Raw genomic sequence first — 19,420 nt, 5'->3', positions numbered from 1 at the left:
AATGCATAACGGTACATGATTGACTTGTGATGCCACCACTGAAGCATCCGCTGGTGTAGCTTAATCAATTTGGGAACACAAATCAACACCATGAAATAACTTAAGTTAGATTTTATTTTTTTCATTTTCTAATTTCGTTACTGGTACAGCACTCAGAAATTTACAAATTTACAATGCTCATGTATTTACAGCATGCTTTACCCAAACCCTAAAACTACGGAGAAAACATAGCAGCAGACCAAATAGTCCAGACTCCAGAGGACATTATATGTAAGAAAGGATGAATGGTACAATACTTCACTTCAAAAGGCTTCTTCTGGCTTTAGAAAGTTGTGATATTCCAGCTGGGTCATCTCTCCTCCGTTCACTGGGTCGAACTCGCATCGATAGAAGCTGCATCGACATGCAAATTGCATAACAGTGTTTAAACTCCAAACATTTATTACCATTGTATCATATGCACGAGTGATGATTCATTAATATGGTTCCGTCATGACTAAAGTGCCAAAGCATCGAAAACTAATTTGTTTTCCTACCTCCCATCCATGCCAAGAATGACCACAGTATTCTTTTGGTGACCAAACGCAACAATGTACTGAGAACCCTCAAGCAAGCGAAACTGAGCAACCGACCACTCTGAGCTAAAATACTTGGGCAGCACACCTGCAATGCAAACCTCACTCAGATCCATTGGTCTAAGAATGATAAGCATAATATGTCATTTGCTGGTTTACAAGAGTACACATGGTATCACAAATTAAGGAGAGGAGAGACACAAACTTCATCACACGCATATGCGGAATTGCGGATTGCACCATGTTTTTAACAACTGTTTCACACGGCACACAAATTCCTTCTGTGTATCATTGGATAATTCAAAGTTCACTAGTTTTCAGCATATGGTATTGAACACAGGGAAAAAGAAAAATTTATTCCCATCATTCAAGTGCCACTGGCATATACAAATGTAGTTCTTAAATCATATCTGTAACTTCAAATTCTTCCCCTTGAAGCATATATCCCCGAACAAACCATTTGTCAATAGTAAATCTAGAATGTTTAGAGCAGCAAACAAACCAGAACAATTTAATCATTTGTTGATGATGAAACAGCAAGACTAAGGAGAGACAGAGTTTACCTCTGATGAAAGAAAGAGAAGAGTTTGATGATGAAACCGCAAGATTAGGATCAGATGCAGTTCGGGGATTCTCATTTCCAGAGGATCCAGAATTAACCTTGAGGTTAAAAACATGGACCGTTCCCTTGTCACTTGAGACCGCTAACCACTGGGCAGTTGAAGAGAATGCCAAACTATAGATTTCTGCTCTGTCTGCACCCCTTCTTACCTGCAATGTATGCAAAGCATCCATAATTCTACCAACCAGTAATCATACGTCCACACCACTTAAGACCTTCCAATGAAGGAGGAGGGATGCATCCTCCTCAAAGTTCAGATAAAATGAATAGAACTGAAGAAAACAGTCTTTCCAAAGTTCACTAAGCAAAGCATACAGAGAACAAACACGTAAACACAACATGACTTCGTAATGAACATTGAACAGTAGCTGATTTAAATCCCAACCAACTACAAAACTGAAAGTCCATATAGAATGTACCCTAAATACTCAATCATTACGAGTGAACATTTGCACATCCCCGTTAACGGTTGAACAAACTTCCTCAAACTTAAGAATGTTCGAATCCAGTCCAAACTGAAATATAAGTCACCATGCCCTGCAACTTACAGCTGCTTTCAAATTAAGCAAAGACCCTAAATTCATATCCGAAAGTTGATCTAAGCAACCCCAATTTTCTCTAATCATAAGAAGCCAAGAACTTCAAGATCAATTATATAACACATTTGCATTGGAATTTGATTAATACTGCTACAAGGCTTTCAAATTAACCAAAGCTCCTAAATTCATATCTGAAATTCGATACCAAGCAATCCCAATTCTCTTGAATCATATGAAACCAACTTCAAGCTAAAATATATAACATATTGCATTGAATTATGACAAAGTTCAGAGCTTTTCAAGCAAAATAAAATTATACCTCTTGCAGCAAAGTTCCGTCGAGAGTATTGAAAATCCGAACGAGAGTCCCTTTGTTGCTCGAAGTGGCGAGCAGCTGGCCGTCCGGCGTGAGTGCAAAGCAGGCAAGTCTGGAATCGTGAGCCATAATGAACTTGGTCCGCTTCGACACGTAATGCTCCACCCTAACCTGCCCCTTCTGCAGCCCAGGGCAAACCAGCACCAGCGACCCCGCTACCTGCGACACTGCGCACAGCCCCTTAGGGTTCGCGATCGTCTCAATCTGGTGCAGCAGCTTCAGGTCGGCGAAATTGTACACAAATATCTTCTGCTCCAAAACGACAACGATACGGTCCCTCCGGAGCCGCACGGACCGGACGACGGAGCGGAACGACAGCTCACCGATGCACCGGCCCTGGTGGTCGTCCCAGATCATGACTTTATTGGTCGGGTACTGAGGGTCGGGCCCACCGCCGACTATGGCCAAGATGTTGCACCGGAATAGCATCTCAACGACGCCGATTCCGCCGCCATTGTCGAAGTCGCGGCGGAAGAGCTCGCGGAACGGGTCGCAGTTGTAGATCCGGAACCCGTGGTCTGTCCCCACGGCGAAGCAAGCGTGGTCTTGGTTGAAGCAGACGTGGAAAAGAGACGGAGGCGAGCGCGGCGCCGGCGGGGAAGACTCCGGGGGCGAGGAGGAGAAGGGGTTGTTATTGTGGAGGTTGTGGTTAGGGTTTGGGGGCGATTGGGGGTCGTGGTGGTCGTCGCTGGAGTCAACGACAGAAGTGGGGTTGTCGTCGGTGGGATCGGTGGGATCGGTGAGGAAGGCGGCGGCGGAGTTGGGGTCGGGCCAGGAGGGAGGCGAGAAGGCGGAGAGGGTGGCCATCGGAGGAGGAGGATTTGGGTGGTGGGATTTTTGAGGATTCTGAGGGGTACGTTTAGATGATCGGGAACTCCAAACTAGAAGAGGATAGAGTCCGTTCAAATTACTGATTCAGCCTTTTCGGGGATTGGGCAGAAGGTAGGTTTTGGAGGCAAATATAGGGAGAAGAGAGGGTCAATATTGTCATTGTAAAAATGCAGGCCATTTTGTTCGTTGATTGGAGTGCACGAAAAAGCGGAGATGTGTTTCGCGTCGAAACCACGGCTGATAGGAATTGAATTGCTAGGTATTCATCTCACATATAAAATTTTAAATTTGATTTTAGTTAAAAGTAAATTTGAATTACATTATTATCAATCTATTATGAGGTTAAGTGTACCATTTTTTTTAGTATAGATAATATCGTTTGTAAAAAAATTAAAAATAAAAATAAAAAAACCTTACAATTTGGGATAAATTTGTAATTTCAGGATAAAAAAAATAGGTTTAAAGTATAGATAATATCGTTTGTTAAAAAAAAAAAAAAAAACCTTATGATTTGGGATAAATTTGTAATTTCAGGATAGAAAAAATAGGTTCAAAGTATAGATAATATTGCTTGTTAAAAAAAAAATAATAATAATAAAAACCTTATGATTTGGGATAAATTTGTAATTTCAGGATAGAAAAAATAAATTTAAAGTATAGATAATACAGTTTATTAAAATAAAATAAAATAAATAATAAAAAAAAAACCTTATGATTTGGGATAAATTTGTAATGTCGGGATAGAAAATATGGGTTTAAAAAGATGGCGCGCCGTTGCCGGGGATCGAACCCGGGTCACCCGCGTGACAGGCGGGAATACTTACCACTATACTACAACGACCTCCTTGGTAAATGAGCAAAATTATTCATATTTACTGTTCAAGACGACTTCTTAACTTTCCAATTTCACACTACTCGCAATAACATCCATCAAACTCTCAAGAACATGTATGTGATTTACATCTAACAGCGTATTCATAGAAAGAATCTTTTAATTAAGCTTACGTTTTTGTTTTCTTGATTATCATATTTGAATTACCGATCAACCTCTCTGACTTTTGCCATCTTAGGCGCTACTTATGCATGATCGTATGATGCTTCTTCCGTTTTGAATAAAACACCTTCTCCATAAGTTAGCAAAGGGAAAAGAAAAGAGAAAGAAAAACCAAAATTTAAAACCCGCCAAATCAGCGAATCCGAAATTTACTAATAGTGGTTTACAAATTCATCTGTTAATTAGCAGACAATTAATTCGTGTATACTTTAATGGATCGGGATCAGCTCCCATCAGAATTACAGGACCACTAGAACTATTGACGATCAAGCGATCACTACCAACTACAACCAGAAATCTCACCAACCAACCACTCCTCCCACAAATACAGCATTCATTTCAAAGCCAAAATACTTCTTCACTGGCTGCACCACTTGAATCGCCATAACGATGTTCAAGCAGACGATATCCCTCCGACACTGGCAGCATATAGTTCCCTCCGTCATGAATACAAAATCCGAATGGAGGTTGTGGATAACCACCTTCAATTGATACTCAACCCGCTTACCATGTAAAGCTTGATGATTGTTGAGCATCGAGCGAGGTGGACTTTGAAGTTAGGCTGGAACATATCGTACCAATCCTGGTCGTGGAGAAACCGTATCTTGTCAAATTGAAATCTCAGAGAAATACACGGATAAGATAATGCTTTTGTCATTCCCCACATGAATCTCCTTCCTGCCCAAATTATCCATCGTGCCTTACATTAATCCGTACACTTGTTATACAATGGTACTGCAGAATAGGCAAAGTCTAACAAAGATTCAAATTTCGTAATCATACCATGGGGGGTGAATACGAATGCATTTGCCAACTTCAAGGTCAACATCATCACAAACTCTTGGATTGAAGATAACCGTCCATGTTGTTTCTTCGTTCACCGTATTCTTGGGGCTCTCTGGCCATGGGAGGCGCTGCACAAAGAAACACAGATCTTCAGTCATCCTTTCTAACAAAGCTGTGAGAAAAATTGCATTTGCATTCACACAATAACATGTCGCCAGAAGAACGTCTGAGAAATGATTATTAAAGCGACCTTTACATTGTTTCCAAACGAGCAGTGGCAAACTGTCAACTTCGCATCCAAATATCTTGAAAGAATTTTCACATCAATGCAGCTTGGTTCATCTGAGGAAGTGTAGAAACGAGGAATAAAGTCAAGGCATATATTTTGCAGAAATTTTTTTTAGAAGAACTAACACTATATTTTGCAGAATTCCCATACAATTAGTCTATGCATGCAGAAATTAACTTAAAAAGAAAATAATTGCAAGGCCTTGTTACTTTGGTTAGCTCCATTCTCGATATTCTTCAAGAATTCCATATCACTTTCTTTCTCACTCTGCACGACCTGCTGCAGTTGCCCAAATAATCCAATTCTACAAAATTGCCGGTAGATATGCACATTTAGCAACCAGTAAAGAATTCACTTGTACTAACATCGACTACACTTATAACAGGATCACACGATTTACCTTAATGGTTTAGGCACTGCAACAAGGGCTCTGTCACTCAAAGCTTCTTGAAAGCGATCTACCAGTGTTTGCCTCTTTACCTCCGGTTTATCAAGCTTCAGAATTTGATCATCGGCCTGCTAAACACTATATGTTTGATAAAGTACTAATTTGAGCAGGAATGAACATATAAGGAAATCAGTACAGAGAGATACCTCACTATTACTTGGTGATCCCAGGCCTAAGTGCTCAGGGGAGCTTTCACTGTCAATAACTCTATCTCCAAGTGAAGATACAATCTTCATAACAGGCTGCGCCTTTTTACGCCTTTTTCTACGATACTGAAACAAAAGCTAGATGAAACAGGGAACAGAAAAATGTAAATGGGAAAAGGAAGAGAAAAACATGTTTGAAGAGAAGAAGACAGAGAACCATTTTAGATCTTCCTCTCAGCATAGTTGTCGTATCTTGAAGGCCATCTAAAAGCTCCACCATTGACTGCTCAATAGATCCATGCCCAAGTTCATTAACGTCAACAGGAACAATCTCCAATTGATTTTCCTCTTCTCCTTGAATATCCTCAATAAGCTCAGAATCCAAATATTCTTTGGTCCTGGGCTCAATTGCCTTCAACATTTCAGGCACTTGTTGAACCTTGAATGACATATCACTTTTGTTTTTAGATACAGAAAAGCAAGAGGGTCCTTCCTTTTGAGTCTTGAAATGGAAGGAAAATTTTGGCTTGCCTTTGTCTTTCACTCCTACAACAGTAGATTATCAAGTTTAACAGAACACACTACAGACTGACGATTTACAAAAGTTTAAGGGTCGCCTTTCAAACAGGACAGATTACCTTTGAACGATTTATTCACTTTCGAATCATCAGATTTTGGTGATGAACATGAAGTTTTTTCATTCAATCGCATGAGTGCCTCAGCTTCTTTACTTACTTCAGACCATATGTATGATTCATCTTCTTTATCACTTCTTCCAATGCAATGAACATAATCCTTTTGCAATTTTTTAGCACCAAGAGTAACCGAAACTTTTGCACGCATGTTGTTCCCCTTTTCCAGAAACAGTTCACAAGCACATTAATCCTTCGTTAAAACACAATACAGAAAAAGATATATCTATATCTGAATGCATACTACCTCTTCATCGGAGCTCAATTCATCCTCCAAGTTGCAGGCATACACACTTGCACCTACATCTGAAACAATTGAACAATACTGCTGCTCAAAAGAGCGTATGCCAGTACAACCCCAGTAGCCATTTTCGAAAAACCACAATACCTTTGAGCATTTCCAGCCGTGATGAAAGTGGTAACTCCTCCTGTTATGGAATAGAATATTTGTTAATAAACCATCTTTTTCCTGCAACACAAGTTTCTAATTTCTACTAATGTAGACAATCAAGTGAAAACATCTGCATAGGCTCATCAAAATTACTCTGACCTCAAGCCACAGGAAATCTTTCTCTGATCAAGACTGTGACACATGTCATGATGACAGCGGTTCGGTTATTCAGCCTAATTATCGATTTGTTTTCAGTTAATGAAGATATTATTAATTGTAGTCTAAAAGCAAAACATTGTAATTATAATCACTTTTTTTACAAGACGATATTCTATTCTAAACTACGAAAGGGAGATTCAAATTCGGTGCAAAAGGGTCGGCAGGGCACACTGCATTGGCCAACTAGTCTAATTGTCAATACAACCAGAAAAGTAGTTATCATAATTTTCTCTACTTTCTCATATTTTCCTGATATCCAAACACACTGCATCAACCCTTGATCAATTAAAATTACATAAACAATGCACACAAATACAAATTAAATCAACAACATTGAAGTTTAAAGCAAAATAAGAGGTAATTGGAGAAATTGTCATTGAACTTTGGCTCAACTAGAGCTTTGGTTGCTACTAAAAATCCGAACTTTAGTTCAGGAACCAATACTCATGGATTTTTAGATCACTCCAATTAGGCCAAAGTTCGGGATTATTGCTCCAATTTTTCTCGCAAAATAAATATAAAAATAAGGAGAGAGGATCCTTGCTGGATCCTCTTTGTGAGGAACTCAGAGATCCTCTAATCACATCCGTTCATCGTACATTATTATTAACTATTGTTTATATTCAATTTTACATAAAAAAATTTACAATTATTTTTAACGTACGATGTACATAAACAGATGTGATTGGAGGATCAGATCCTCAAAGAGAATAGGATCCTCCTGGAAAAATAAGAACCTTTTTCTTGGCGGAACCACCAATCGCAGCGCAATTGTTGGGAAATTCTCGGTCAGATTCTTCCTCATCTGCCAGATGAACAACCAAAAACACCTAAGCCAAAAATCCCAAATAAATAAAATTTTACACAATCAAAACGAGAGAGTTTACCGGAAATGCTCTGATCAGAATCTGGACTCGTCTGAAAACGACGCGTAAGCATGGCGACGGAGCTTAGAAATCTTCAGCGACGGAGGAAATTATGGGTTTAAGGAAAGGGGCTTGCAGGCGGAGGGTTTTGCCGCCAATTTCCTCCTCCCGGGAACTTCAGTATTATCCACCGCCGTTTCAGTTGGGAGAAATTGATTTATGATATTGTACGTTGGGTTGGAATTGCCAGGAATTTTTCCAGTTTATCGAACTGTACGATGGGCTCGGAGTCTCGAGACAGGCCCAAAGAGAAAACTAGAGCCTAGCCCATCCTGCACACTGGGCCAAACCAAAAATTGGATATCGCATTTATCATAATTTTCTCTTTTATGTTTAGGATGTGCGTCAATAACATTTTATTACAGTGATGAAAAATATATAAAATTTGGTAAAAGTTCGATCTTTATTGATTTTTCTTTTCTTAAAAAAATTAACTATTTAACCCACTAATTTTATTACTTCACAACAATAAATATTTAGGAGTCTTTTTTAGGATTCCTTTGATTTAGACTCATCCAATGTCCAATATTTTAAAGAACTATTTTTTTTTTTTTTGTCATTTAATGTCTACTTCAAAATTTATTAATTTAAGGTGAATTTTTGTTAGTGACGGATTTACCTTTTTAGATAAATTAGCAAAATAATTTTAAAAATATCGATTAAATGCAATATTTGATTATACATTTTGAATTTAAAGGCTTGCATATACCACCATAAAAACCTGAATCCATAAACAATTTGTCAGTCACAAAATCTATTGTTGAGGTAGAATAAAATGTCTCATATAGTCATATTTGTAGTGTTAAATGGCTCGTTTGGATATACTTTGAAAACGACTGAAAGCGTTTTTAAATAAAATATTTTTTGGTTCCAAAAGCACTTAAAGTGCTTTCTGCAAGAAGTACGAGTTATGTGCTTCTTCCAAAAAGCACTTTAAGCGTTTTTCTAGAATTTATTTGCATTTTTACTAAGGATTGGTTCCAAAAACATTTTTACCAAAAACACTTTTAGTCATTTTAAAAGCAGATCCAAACAAGCTCAAAATGTCATGGTATCAATATTCATCATTCATCTTTATGAGAATTATTTTTCTATACAAAACTTAATTAATAGTAGTTATAATGATGTAAAATATAAATATATAATTATATAACATTGGTTTGATATGGTATAGTTCGGTAGAGGTTTTAGATACCATTACCGTATAAAAATATACGGTTCGATTGTACAATTGTTAATTGGTACAAAATTCAATACAAATTTTAGTATAATATAATTGGTGTTTCAGTTGATACGGTAATCCGGTAGAAAATTCCATCCCAACCACGAATTTGAACCCTTGCTGGATTCTCTTTGTGCGGATCCCGAGATTCGTGAATTGCATCCGTTTATCGTATATCGTATGGTTAGAAATTATTTTAAATATTTTTATTTAAAATTAAACATAAATAGTACCTAACAAAAATTGACCATACGATATATAATAAATGAACACGATTTACGAATTATAAGGATCCTCACCAAAAGGATCAGGAGAGGATCCTATTAGCCCCAACCACATCATCTAGCGAAACCAGAATCATCAACTCATCCCCTGATATGCCAATCCTACGGTCTAAATCAAATATCACGGTAGCGCACAGTAGATCCATTTCAGCCAATCATTTTGTCGCGCGCGATTTGAAATCCCAAAAGTTTAAATTTTTTAATACGTCAGCAAGAAGAACACTGAACGAGACGGTCGATTCGAGCAAAACCCTAGAAACGCGGAAGAAGAAGAAGAAGCGGAAGAATCGGAGGGAGATGAAGGGAGCGCTAGCAAGGCTTCAGCTAGGGGAAACCCTGAACCAATCGTCGTTTTCCACGTCATCATCTAACCCCTCTCGCTTCCAGAACCTTGTAGAAGCCCGAGCCGCCGACGGCAGCCTTGCCTCCTCCGCTCCCCTCGGGACCGACGTGGACACCGATGTCGACGACAGGGATTTCATTCTCAGCCAAGATTTCTTCTGGTATGATCCTCCGCGTTATTACTTTTGTAAATTTTCAAGCTTTTTGGTATTTGAATTCGAAAATTTGATGAAAACTCGGATTTTTTTGGTTTGTTTTGGGTTTGATTGATGCAGCACTCCTGATTATATAACACCGGATAATCAGCATATGATGAACGGCTGGGATTGCACCAAGGTACAATGGGTTGGATTGGGTTTCACAATTTCTGTAAAATTGACTTGGGATTAAAGACTCTTGCTTTAATATGTTTGTTTCTATTTTTAGCTGGAAAACATCCCTTGCCCCAAATCACCCGAGAAATCGAATACCCTTAAATCGAAGAGGCGAAGACAGTGTCAGAGTAAGGCTAAAAGTTTGTTTTTACTTTTTTACTATGAAGTAAATTTTGATGAAAAGCTACTTGGGTAATTGGTCTTGCAAGTAAAAGTTCATACTCTCTGCAGATGATATCTCGTTGAATCCTCTCAGCCCTACATTGTCTGGAAATCAGCCGATAGTTGAGCTTGAAGCAGATGTTTTTGGCATGGATGAGGTTATGATAGAGAAACCAACAGCAACAGAACCGCGGAAGGTGCAAAATTATGTATCTCAATCTGCTGTGGCTTTACGCTGTCGTGTCATGCCTCCTCCTTGCTTTAAGAATCCGTATATTAAGGATGCTTCAGAAATGGGCATTGATCCTCTTGGAAACCAAAGATCGAAATGTGCAGGTATGCTTCTGTTAGTTGCGAATGAGAAACTACTTCAATATTAAGACATTGGTCGAAACCCCATACTTCATTTAGGAGATAGTTGCCCATCATTCGGCTCACCAACTTCACTTGCCTCTATGGGAGGCTCACTCCGGGCTGGCCTCCCCCCCCCAGCCGCTGGTATTTTGCCTGTATGGTGTTTACCGATTCTTCAAGTTCTAATTATTAATGCTGCAATCTCCAGCTTTCTTCCCTGATTTTATGGGCGGAAATGGCCTTTCACGTTACTGTGCTGATTTTCACGAGATTGAGGTATTTACCAAATCCCAAAATTTTTATGGATTTAAGCATATGCTATCTAGTTATAAATTTTAATATTGTGCACTTGGCTAATTTGTTTGTAATTTGCCTTCTCCTTCTAGCAAATCGGCAGTGGGTACTTCAGTCACGTATTCAAAGTCTTGAACAGAATTGATGGTTGTTTGTATGCCGTGAAACGTAGCATGAAGCAGTTGTATCTGGACACAGAAAGGTTGCTTACTCATGCTTTAGATATATCTGTCATTTGTTGAAGCCATTTGCTTATGCATTATTACTTTTTGTATCCTTTGCAGGAGAAAGGCTATGATGGAAGTTCAATCTCTGGCGGCTTTAGGTAGGTTTCCATTATTTTTAGTCTTTTAATTTTTGTGTTTGTGCTTCATCAATTTTTTTTTCTTTAAAAGGGACCGGCTGGTGGCGAGCCACGGCAGTCCACCCTTCCAGGGCCCGGGGTTTAACTGTTTTGCTTTCTGTAGGGTCCCATGAAAACATTGTTGGATACCGCTCGTCTTGGTTTGAAAATGAGCAGCTCCACATTCAGATGGAATTATGTGATCACAGCTTATCCATCAACAAGTTGTCCCAACCATTCAAAGAGGGGGAGATTTTAGAAGCCTTGTATCAGGTTTGTGTGGATGAGTTTTAACAAGCTTCTCACTTGAAACTGAATAGTAAGTTAGTAACCCATGTAAACACGTACTAGCACCAAAACTTTTAATAGATTGCGTACATAGCAGAGATCCATTTTTACTACATTTGAGAAGCCAATGAAGTCTTCACTCATGAAACAACACTCATGAAACAAGAAACAGGGTTGCTAGGTCCTTAATCAACTGTTTACCCCTTTCATTACAAACGCCTATATTGAATCCTAATATTCAATTCATATACTGTCCTCTACATTATAGAGTGCATTCAATCATGAATTCTTGATTTTCGAAAACCATGATATATTCAAATGTGTGTGCATGTGTGTGTTTTTGTGTTCTGTATTCCTCGTATTTTGAGAGATATACCCTTTCCTTGACATCCGTATGAATGTTTTAGAAGTTCTAATTTTGGTGTTGAGCTCAGTCCTTTGCTTACTTGATTCTACAGAAAATACTATCATGAAGGGGGATCACGGGTGTACTGTAAACTAGACAGAATTGGTTTAATATAATGTATGTCCATATTCATATCACAGACACTTTGGCATGCATGCATACTCACTGGCATTGACACATATCTGAGATCCTATCTTGGTTTCTCCCAGGCTGTAGTCTTAGATTAATTCAAACACTTTAACTTGACAAGGTTTCCACTTCTGTTGGCATATGCTAATTTCTTGTATAAAAATATGTACAGATTGCAAAAGCGTTGCTGTTTATACATGGGAGAGGAATAGTTCACTTAGATGTAAAACCTGATAATATATATGTGAAGAATGGTGTTTATAAGCTTGGTGACTTTGGATGTGCAACTCTACTTGATAAGAGCCTACCAATTGAAGAGGGTGATGCTCGATATATGCCTCAGGAAATCCTGAATGAGAAATATGATGATCTTGACAAGGCCGATATCTTCTCATTGGGAGTTGCTATTTATGAGCTGATTAGAGGTTCGCCTTTACCAGAATCAGGGCCTCAAATTTTACATCTTAGGGAGGGAAAGCTGCCACTCCTTCCTGGTCATTCATTGCAATTTCAGAACTTACTTAAGGTAACATAGCTGTGAACTTGTGACTGTTTCACTTTTGTTATTTGTACTTGTTGCAATTAATTTGCATGCGAAAATGATGTTTCTCATGCTGGATTACTTAATGCCAAACTTTGCTAAAGGAAATGGTATTTATTAATCTTTGCTAAAGGAAATGGTGTTTGTTTTCTGTTTACGTATTTCTGAGTTATGAACTTATCCTGCGGTATGAGCGCGTATTAAGAAGAAAGAATGAATTAAATGGTTTATCTCCTCCTTTTCTTTCCTTGAAAATCTTGATAATTACAAGTAAGAATAGAATGGAAAGATAATGATCACCGGAATTTCTGCCTTCTTATATTAGTAAGAGGCTCTTGAGATGAAACACCCGTGACACTTTCATTCAAAAGCATATTAACAATACCATTGTCTGTGATTCTGCATATCCATTGTTTCAGTTGACATGAATGCTATTACTGGATATAGTCAAGTTGTTCTGTCACTATCGTTAATTTCCTAAGAAATCGGTTGCAATCTACATGTGCATCGTACGATTCTTGGTTGGTTTGTGCTACTAAATGAACCCTATGATAGCGTTGGTGATTGCATTACATTTTAATAAATCTCTCAGGTCATGTTGGATCCAAATCCAGTCTGGAGGCTGTCAGCGAAAGATTTGGTCGAGAATCCAATTTTTGACAAGGTGCGGCGAAATGGACGAGCCTAGGGCAACAACGATCGCCTTTGGAAGAGAATGGCCTGTTGCATTCGCCATCCGTATGCGGCATCAGCAGGCCCTGCAAGACAGGCAAAGTAAAGTTTGTGAAGAATGACCAATTTTGTAATCTACAAGTTATTCCTCTAATGTATGCACTTTCCCATTTGTGCGTTGCATGTATTTTGTGGCTCGAGGAATTCTTGGTCATGTACTCCTGGTTATGTGCTGCTAATGAAAAAGGTCTAATTCACTCGGAATACACTTGAAATGGATTTTCTATTTCTCTTATTATTCATTCTAAATGCTCATTTGGAAAGTAATTCTGAGACGAGTGTAATCACTTATGAGGAGAACGAGATGTGCTTCTCCATAAATCACTTTCGTTGTTTTTTCATAAAATATCATTATGGCTAGTGATTTTAAGGAGAAGCATCTCTCATGAGCTGCTTCTTTGAGTCACTTACGACCGGGTCCATTGTAGCTGAATCATAAGGGGTATAAATTGTAACTACAACCTACACATATAAGATAGCACCAAACTAGGAGAAAAACTTCAGTATAGGTTTTTGGACCACATTATGCTTCTGATTGCACATGCAGACACCTCTTCCCTAGGCGAATTTACATTCATTGGCATTCTAGACTAATAATACAACGCAAATTGTTTTAAATTTATCACATGCGTTGTTTGATTGGTTTAATATACCATTATCTTAGTGATCTTGTTTCATGTAAATCTTATATTTTGTTTCATGGGTAATGCTAGGAAGATTAAATGTGCAGACTAAATTTTGTAAACTAGATGACATAGAAGTTGATAATTAAATTATTACTTAAGTGTTGATAAACTTGCTTATTTCTTATTGGTGACACATCATTTAGTTTACAAATTTAGTTTCCCTAACATTACTCTTGTTTCATAATTCCATCAACTGATTCGTGGTACCTACAATTTATATACGTTGTCGTAGTGTAGTAGCCCTTAGGGTTGGCCTGAGCCCAGTGCAGGTTGGACCACCATCCGAAACCCAAAAAAAATTGGGGGCATCAAAATTATTAAGGGGGTATATCCATATATGTTTTCATAAGTGTATAAACTTATAAAATTTGGTCAAATAATCAAGAAGTTTAATCAAAAGCAATGGTTTCTGTTGTATAAAATTAACGAAATTTTGAGCTCAAAATGCTATGTGCTTTTTTAATTCTTTCCAATTTTTACGAATTTCTGTTTGGTTATTAATTTCTTTTTAATTACTAGTTAGTAGTTATGTGGGTTCCAGTTTTTAGACATTTATTCCACTTCAAATCTAACCTTCAACAAAGAATAATACGTAGACCAAATTTGTAAACCATATTTGCAAGAACAAAAGTAAAGTGAAGTGCTGGGAGAATCCAGGAAAGCACCATTGAAGCAAACTAGTCACACGCTCGCTCACTTATATCAACACAGGCAAGCTGAATTAATTTGAAGAAAAGATAAGTGTATAGAAGCTTATAAATAGATGTGGAGGGGCCATATTAAATAAATGGAATTGGATCCTCTCCGAGGCAAATTCTTGGGATTTTTCTGACCCAATAATATGGACCGTTGGATTTTGATCCAACGACTACAAACAAATGATCTCTTTAAAAATTATAATAATTGTAGTAGTTAGATCAAAATTTAACGATCCGTATTAATGGATCAGAAGGATCATGAGGCTTTGCCTAGGAGAGGATCCAATTCCTAAATAAATGGCCCCCAATGAGTGAGTTTAGTAGTTGATTATGTCATGAAGGGCTTTTAATTTTACTTGTCCAAAATTTATTGGCATGTGAATTTCTTTTGCATCAGAGTCTTCTGATAAACGGGTGTATTGATTATGACGGTAGAGGCTAGCACTGAAATTTTGGAAGGTTAAGTAATGTTGGTATTCAATCCTGACAGAAAATTTGGTGGAGGATGTTGAATATCCCGCTTCGTTTGCCAGAAATTTACATCTTATAGTTACACGGTTTCATTCCTAATCACACTGAATTTTCAGTGGAAAAAAATTCTCACTTTTGTTGAATGAGTGGGTGATTAAATTGAAGACAATATTAATATTGAATCATTGGTCCGTCCTTATAACTTTAACACGGACATCATGGTACATGTACACATTATTTAATATATATATATATATATATATATATATGTATATATTTATTACAAACAATATTTACTATTCTAAGTTAAGAGGAACGGGATGACGTGCCATCCATAGAAAATAGATATGTTAATCAACATACAAATAATAATTCAATTATCAATAATCACATCACACCCTTTTCAAAATTTGGTATCCCTAGCATTAGCCTTCAAGAAATATGTATGAATGTCTTTACCAATACTAGGTTTAATTTAGTACTCATTCATTGTTTATACATACCAATTAAAGACCCGAAAATATGATTATTTGTTTAGTCTCATATTGACAAGATTAGTAAATAAGAAAAAACACTCATGAGTAATTTAAAAATACTTTAAAAGTTTAGATTGAAGGGAAACAAATTCATCATCTATCTACTTGTAAGCCCGGAGTTTTTTTATTCCCCTTCTCTCAATACAAAATAAATTAATTTTTCATATTTCTAGATTATTGAGTTTGAAATGTTTTTCTAAGTATATTTTTATCGAAGTCTTATACGTGAAACAAATAATTTTTCTCATATGAAGATAGAATACATTCTTTTGGGTCATCCGGGTTTCAAAAATCCCAGAACCGACCTTGGTAGCCCTACCGGATACTCCTACCTAAACTAAATAACTCTTGTTCTCTATCAGCACCATGTTTACAAAATATTTCAGCCCTTTAGATGAGGATGCTCCGATCGCATAATCCAAAATCTTAATGTCCTCCCACATCATGCATATACCTAATCTAACCTAACTCATACGGTGGCAAGATTATCGATCCACACAACATTTTTGTAGTATTTGGTGACTAGTTTTCGATGGCAAACAGAAAACACGTACAAAGTTTGTCTTGGAGTTGGAATATTCTAAATTGAGCCCTTAGTTATTTTCAACCTAATCGAATTTTCTAATATCCAATAATAGCATGCAGTGTTATCCTTTAGTGTTACAGTCTAATTGTATTTCTTTTCACTTGTAAGTGAGATGTCTTAAATTCGATTCTCGTCAAAGGTAATTTGAATCACATTATTGTTAGCCCATTGTGAGGCTTAATCCACTCCTGACCCCTTTTGTGTAGAGCATGGGATGTTTTTGAGGATCAAATGCGTATTATCCACAAGATTATAATATCTTTCATCCAAAGGCCTAAAATGTTTACAAACACTAATATGCATTTGGTCTGCACATGTCTTCTAAATGAGAACCTTAGGAGAGTAGGATTGTACACACATATACATACGTATGTATGTATGGGGCTATATATATGACGACATATCCGTGTTGCTACTTTTTTTAATACAATTGTTGACACAAATTTTATGGGGCCCACTTTGTAATATATTTTAACGATCCGAACCGTTTATCTTTTATATCTTCCCTCAAAGATCATGTTTACCTAAAATCACCCAAATTTGAAACAATTGACCGTTCAATTAAGGGTTTGAGATTTCTTTGTAGAATCGTAATCGTTCATTTTTTTTCATTACAAATGAATGTTTTAATAATTTTGGGTTTGTTTAAATTTTTTTGTAAGGATGATGTATGAATAATATTCTAAAAGATAGATGGAGATAAAAAATTGTGTAAAAAAGAGTGTCAAAGATCCTCTCCTATGGCTATGTATATTAATATATAAACATAAATCTGACGGAAAATTCTAACTACTGATATCCAATAAGAGCAGGCGGTGTTAGAATACTATCAATTATTGTTACCAAACCTGGAAAGTTGACTGCATAATTGTTCTCATGACATCGTCAATTCCGGCTACATTTTGGAATATCCAGTGATCTTCTTCTCTCAAGTTATTGGTGAACATTGTAAGACAATGAACATGGATCTAATTAGTTGGAAGTTGGCATAAAAGCCATAAGGGTTGTTAGCAGTAGCAGTTGCCACAATTTTCTTTTATTACCAAAGTTGTAAGTAGCGCCTGCTGATTGGCCCTCAGCAGCTAACAGCACGCAATGGAATTTTGACAATGCCAACGGCTAACCATCTCCAGAGACCCAATATAAAGTCCGCATCACCCTTTTACGACTGTATGCACATAAATTTAGAGATTTTGTTACTTATAAGGGGCTGAAACTCCAGTCCCCATAGTAAAAGGACTGGCCGGAGACCCTATATATTTCCTCAAAATTGAGGACAGCAGGACTCACAAATGGGGTGGTTCCATGACTATTTTGAGTTGGGTGAAGTCCCAAGCACTTGAATGGGGACTCAGAATGTTGTGCAGCTTTCGACGGGATGGGTCTCGCTATTTTTTTTTTTTTTTTTTTTTTTTTGTGTTTAATGGAAGATCAGCGGTTATGATAGTTTTTTGAATTTATTTTGTCTTTTCTATTTAGATCGACGACTATAAAATGAAAGAAAAATTAATGAAAATGATTTGAAAACTTTGAGTTTTAACGATAAGGACAAAATAAAGGGTAAAGTGAATAGTATCAGAATTGACTTTTTAGTATAAAAATGTGATTTTTCGTTAAAGTGAACAGTACTGCGGGTTTTTCGTTAAAATTCCCTAAAATGAATAATAATCTTTTCATTTTTTTGGTCTCTAAATTGAAGGATTTATATTATAAGCCTTCCTCTGATACTTCCAAAAGCTTAAAGCCTAAATCCTACTCATGTCACACGTGACGACGATCACATGGACATTTCCACTAGAAAACTCTCTTGACTTTTGCTCTAAACTAGCCAGCTATCCGATTATAACTAAGCACAGCAACAAATTAACTGTGATCAGTATTAATACAGTTCTTACTAGCTGAAAATTAAGCTTAATTAGATATACAATCCACCAATTCTGGTTTTCATGCTTATTATTCTATAGTTTTTCCTTAATCATATTTGTGCAATCATGGGTAGACTGTTTGGCTTCTTTACATATAAAGAGTTAATTTTCTTTACCTGGCATCATTGAACCATACAATATTATAATTTGAACCGTTCATTAATGCTTAGCTTCGAAAATTAGAAGTTGTGATTCGTGAATAATATAGAAAAAGGCCAAGGTAATTTTTTATACCGACTCCCATCTACATCTTCAATCTCATATGTCCTAGTCGAGAAATATGTGTATTTTGGATACTTGCAACGTTTATGTTTCATATGTCTTGTATTTTGGATACTTGCAATGTTTATGTTTCATATGTCTTACTTTTAAGGTATTTAATAAAAATTAAATACACGTATTATAATTTAAATAAAATTATAACACTGCATAATAGTGTGTATTGGTACAACGAAAAACCTCCTGTCCTAACTAGCTATTGTTCTGTTATAGTGCATGGGATAAAGAATGGCATAACATTTGGTTAGAGACAGATTCTATGCATGTCATTAGCCTACTATCAACTCACTCCATGGATATTCCATGGTTTCTTAAAGTTTCTTGGGCAAATTGTTTATGACATATTGCTCGCTTGCACTTGCATTTTTTCGCATATTTTCAGGGAAGGGAATTGTTTGGCAGATGCTTTTGATAATTTTGGTGCAATGAATAGAAGTTTTACGTGGTGGGACTTGGTACCCGATTTTGTTGATTAGTCTTATAGAAGAGACTGTGTCGAACTTCCATTCTTCCGTTCGAAGTCACGAGGAGCAAATTGTTGCTGTGGAAATGGATTTTGGCAATGAAATATGAGCAACGGAATTATGGAAAATCAATTTCAGGTGGCTGAAGTTGAAGAAGTCGTAAACTAGACCATATCATTTTCGTTAATTGTTTTTAGCGTGTATTGGCTTAGTCTCCCCACTTGTTTTACTTTTTTTTTTTTTTTACTTCATATTATTAATAAAATCCAGTAGAGGGGGGGGACAGGTGGGGGGGTTTATGGGTGCAATGGTCCTTTCTCCTTTGGGAGAGGGTTGGTGTTTTGCACACGACTGTTGATGAAAAGCTAATCTCGCATAATTTGTCTCTACAAAAAATTTATTCAAAGAAA

At 37.0% G+C, this 19,420-nt stretch overlaps 3 protein-coding genes and 1 non-coding gene across 21 annotated transcripts; 1 reads left to right on the top strand and 3 right to left on the bottom strand.

The window, feature by feature from the left end:
- Positions 1–96: 96 nt before the first annotated feature.
- On the bottom strand, positions 97–3,040 carry LOC137715406 (autophagy-related protein 18a). 2 transcript variants are annotated; one of them, XM_068454731.2, is made up of 4 exons: positions 2,056–3,040; positions 1,139–1,346; positions 537–663; positions 97–393 (listed from the first exon to the last, which is right to left on the bottom strand). In XM_068454731.2, exons 1-4 carry the CDS (start codon positions 2,917–2,919, stop codon positions 303–305), a joined length of 1,290 nt encoding a protein of 429 aa, XP_068310832.2. In that variant the 5' UTR covers positions 2,920–3,040; the 3' UTR covers positions 97–302. The 2 variants fall into 2 exon arrangements, with proteins under 2 accessions (XP_068310832.2, XP_088546623.1); XM_088690497.1 differs by lacking the exons at positions 97–393; positions 537–663 and adding an exon at positions 670–829.
- A 672-nt stretch (positions 3,041–3,712) lies between these two features.
- TRNAD-GUC (transfer RNA aspartic acid (anticodon GUC)) lies at positions 3,713–3,784 on the bottom strand. The gene has a single exon. It is a non-coding gene; the product is annotated as a tRNA-Asp (tRNA).
- Positions 3,785–4,114: 330 nt separating this feature from the next.
- On the bottom strand, positions 4,115–8,139 carry LOC137715947 (uncharacterized). Of its 17 annotated transcripts, none has more exons than XM_088690490.1 (12): positions 7,856–8,139; positions 7,706–7,773; positions 6,747–6,786; positions 6,606–6,664; positions 6,305–6,518; positions 5,884–6,212; positions 5,667–5,792; positions 5,473–5,588; positions 5,282–5,376; positions 5,040–5,125; positions 4,781–4,911; positions 4,115–4,580 (listed from the first exon to the last, which is right to left on the bottom strand). In XM_088690490.1, exons 1-12 carry the CDS (start codon positions 7,905–7,907, stop codon positions 4,502–4,504), a joined length of 1,395 nt encoding a protein of 464 aa, XP_088546616.1. In that variant the 5' UTR covers positions 7,908–8,139; the 3' UTR covers positions 4,115–4,501. The 17 variants fall into 17 exon arrangements, with proteins under 17 accessions (XP_088546616.1, XP_088546615.1, XP_088546613.1 ...); XM_088690489.1 differs by having other exon boundaries at positions 4,115–4,675; positions 5,034–5,125; positions 5,473–5,591; positions 7,856–8,073; XM_088690487.1 differs by having other exon boundaries at positions 5,034–5,125; positions 5,473–5,591; positions 7,856–8,073.
- A 1,471-nt stretch (positions 8,140–9,610) lies between these two features.
- LOC137714660 (wee1-like protein kinase) lies at positions 9,611–13,569 on the top strand. The gene is made up of 10 exons (XM_088690477.1): positions 9,611–9,903; positions 10,018–10,078; positions 10,169–10,244; positions 10,348–10,614; positions 10,841–10,908; positions 11,019–11,128; positions 11,211–11,251; positions 11,394–11,542; positions 12,265–12,618; positions 13,226–13,569. Exons 1-10 carry the CDS (start codon positions 9,698–9,700, stop codon positions 13,319–13,321), a joined length of 1,428 nt encoding a protein of 475 aa, XP_088546603.1. The 5' UTR covers positions 9,611–9,697; the 3' UTR covers positions 13,322–13,569.
- Positions 13,570–19,420: the final 5,851 nt, after the last annotated feature.

Source organism: Pyrus communis, chromosome 3 (assembly GCF_041283825.1).
Source record: "Pyrus communis isolate YQ-2024b chromosome 3, ASM4128382v1, whole genome shotgun sequence".
NCBI lineage: Eukaryota > Viridiplantae > Streptophyta > Magnoliopsida > Rosales > Rosaceae > Pyrus > Pyrus communis.
This window is presented reverse-complemented; position numbering and strand designations above follow the sequence as displayed.

Excerpts from the sequence above, each read along its gene's own strand:
- LOC137715406 (XM_068454731.2), bottom strand. The coding sequence starts at position 2,919 with ATGGCCACCCTCTCCGCCTTCTCGCCTCCCTCCTGGCCCGACCCCAAC. Across the intron at positions 664-1,138 it reads TTCTCTTTCTTTCATCAGAG|GTGTGCTGCCCAAGTATTTT; the intron begins GTAAACTCTGTC and ends TTTGCATTGCAG. Across the intron at positions 394-536 it reads ATTCTTGGCATGGATGGGAG|CTTCTATCGATGCGAGTTCG; the intron begins GTAGGAAAACAA and ends ATGTCGATGCAG.
- LOC137714660 (XM_088690477.1), top strand. The coding sequence starts at position 9,698 with ATGAAGGGAGCGCTAGCAAGGCTTCAGCTAGGGGAAACCCTGAACCAA. Across the intron at positions 10,909-11,018 it reads CTGATTTTCACGAGATTGAG|CAAATCGGCAGTGGGTACTT; the intron begins GTATTTACCAAA and ends TTCTCCTTCTAG. Across the intron at positions 11,129-11,210 it reads TTGTATCTGGACACAGAAAG|GAGAAAGGCTATGATGGAAG; the intron begins GTTGCTTACTCA and ends TATCCTTTGCAG.
- LOC137715947 (XM_088690478.1), bottom strand. The coding sequence starts at position 7,773 with ATGAGGAAGAATCTGACCGAGAATTTCCCAACAATTGCGCTGCGATTG. Across the intron at positions 5,377-5,472 it reads GCAGTGCCTAAACCATTAAG|AATTGGATTATTTGGGCAAC; the intron begins GTAAATCGTGTG and ends GCAATTTTGTAG. Across the intron at positions 4,912-5,033 it reads CGTTTGGAAACAATGTAAAG|CGCCTCCCATGGCCAGAGAG; the intron begins GTCGCTTTAATA and ends TTCTTTGTGCAG.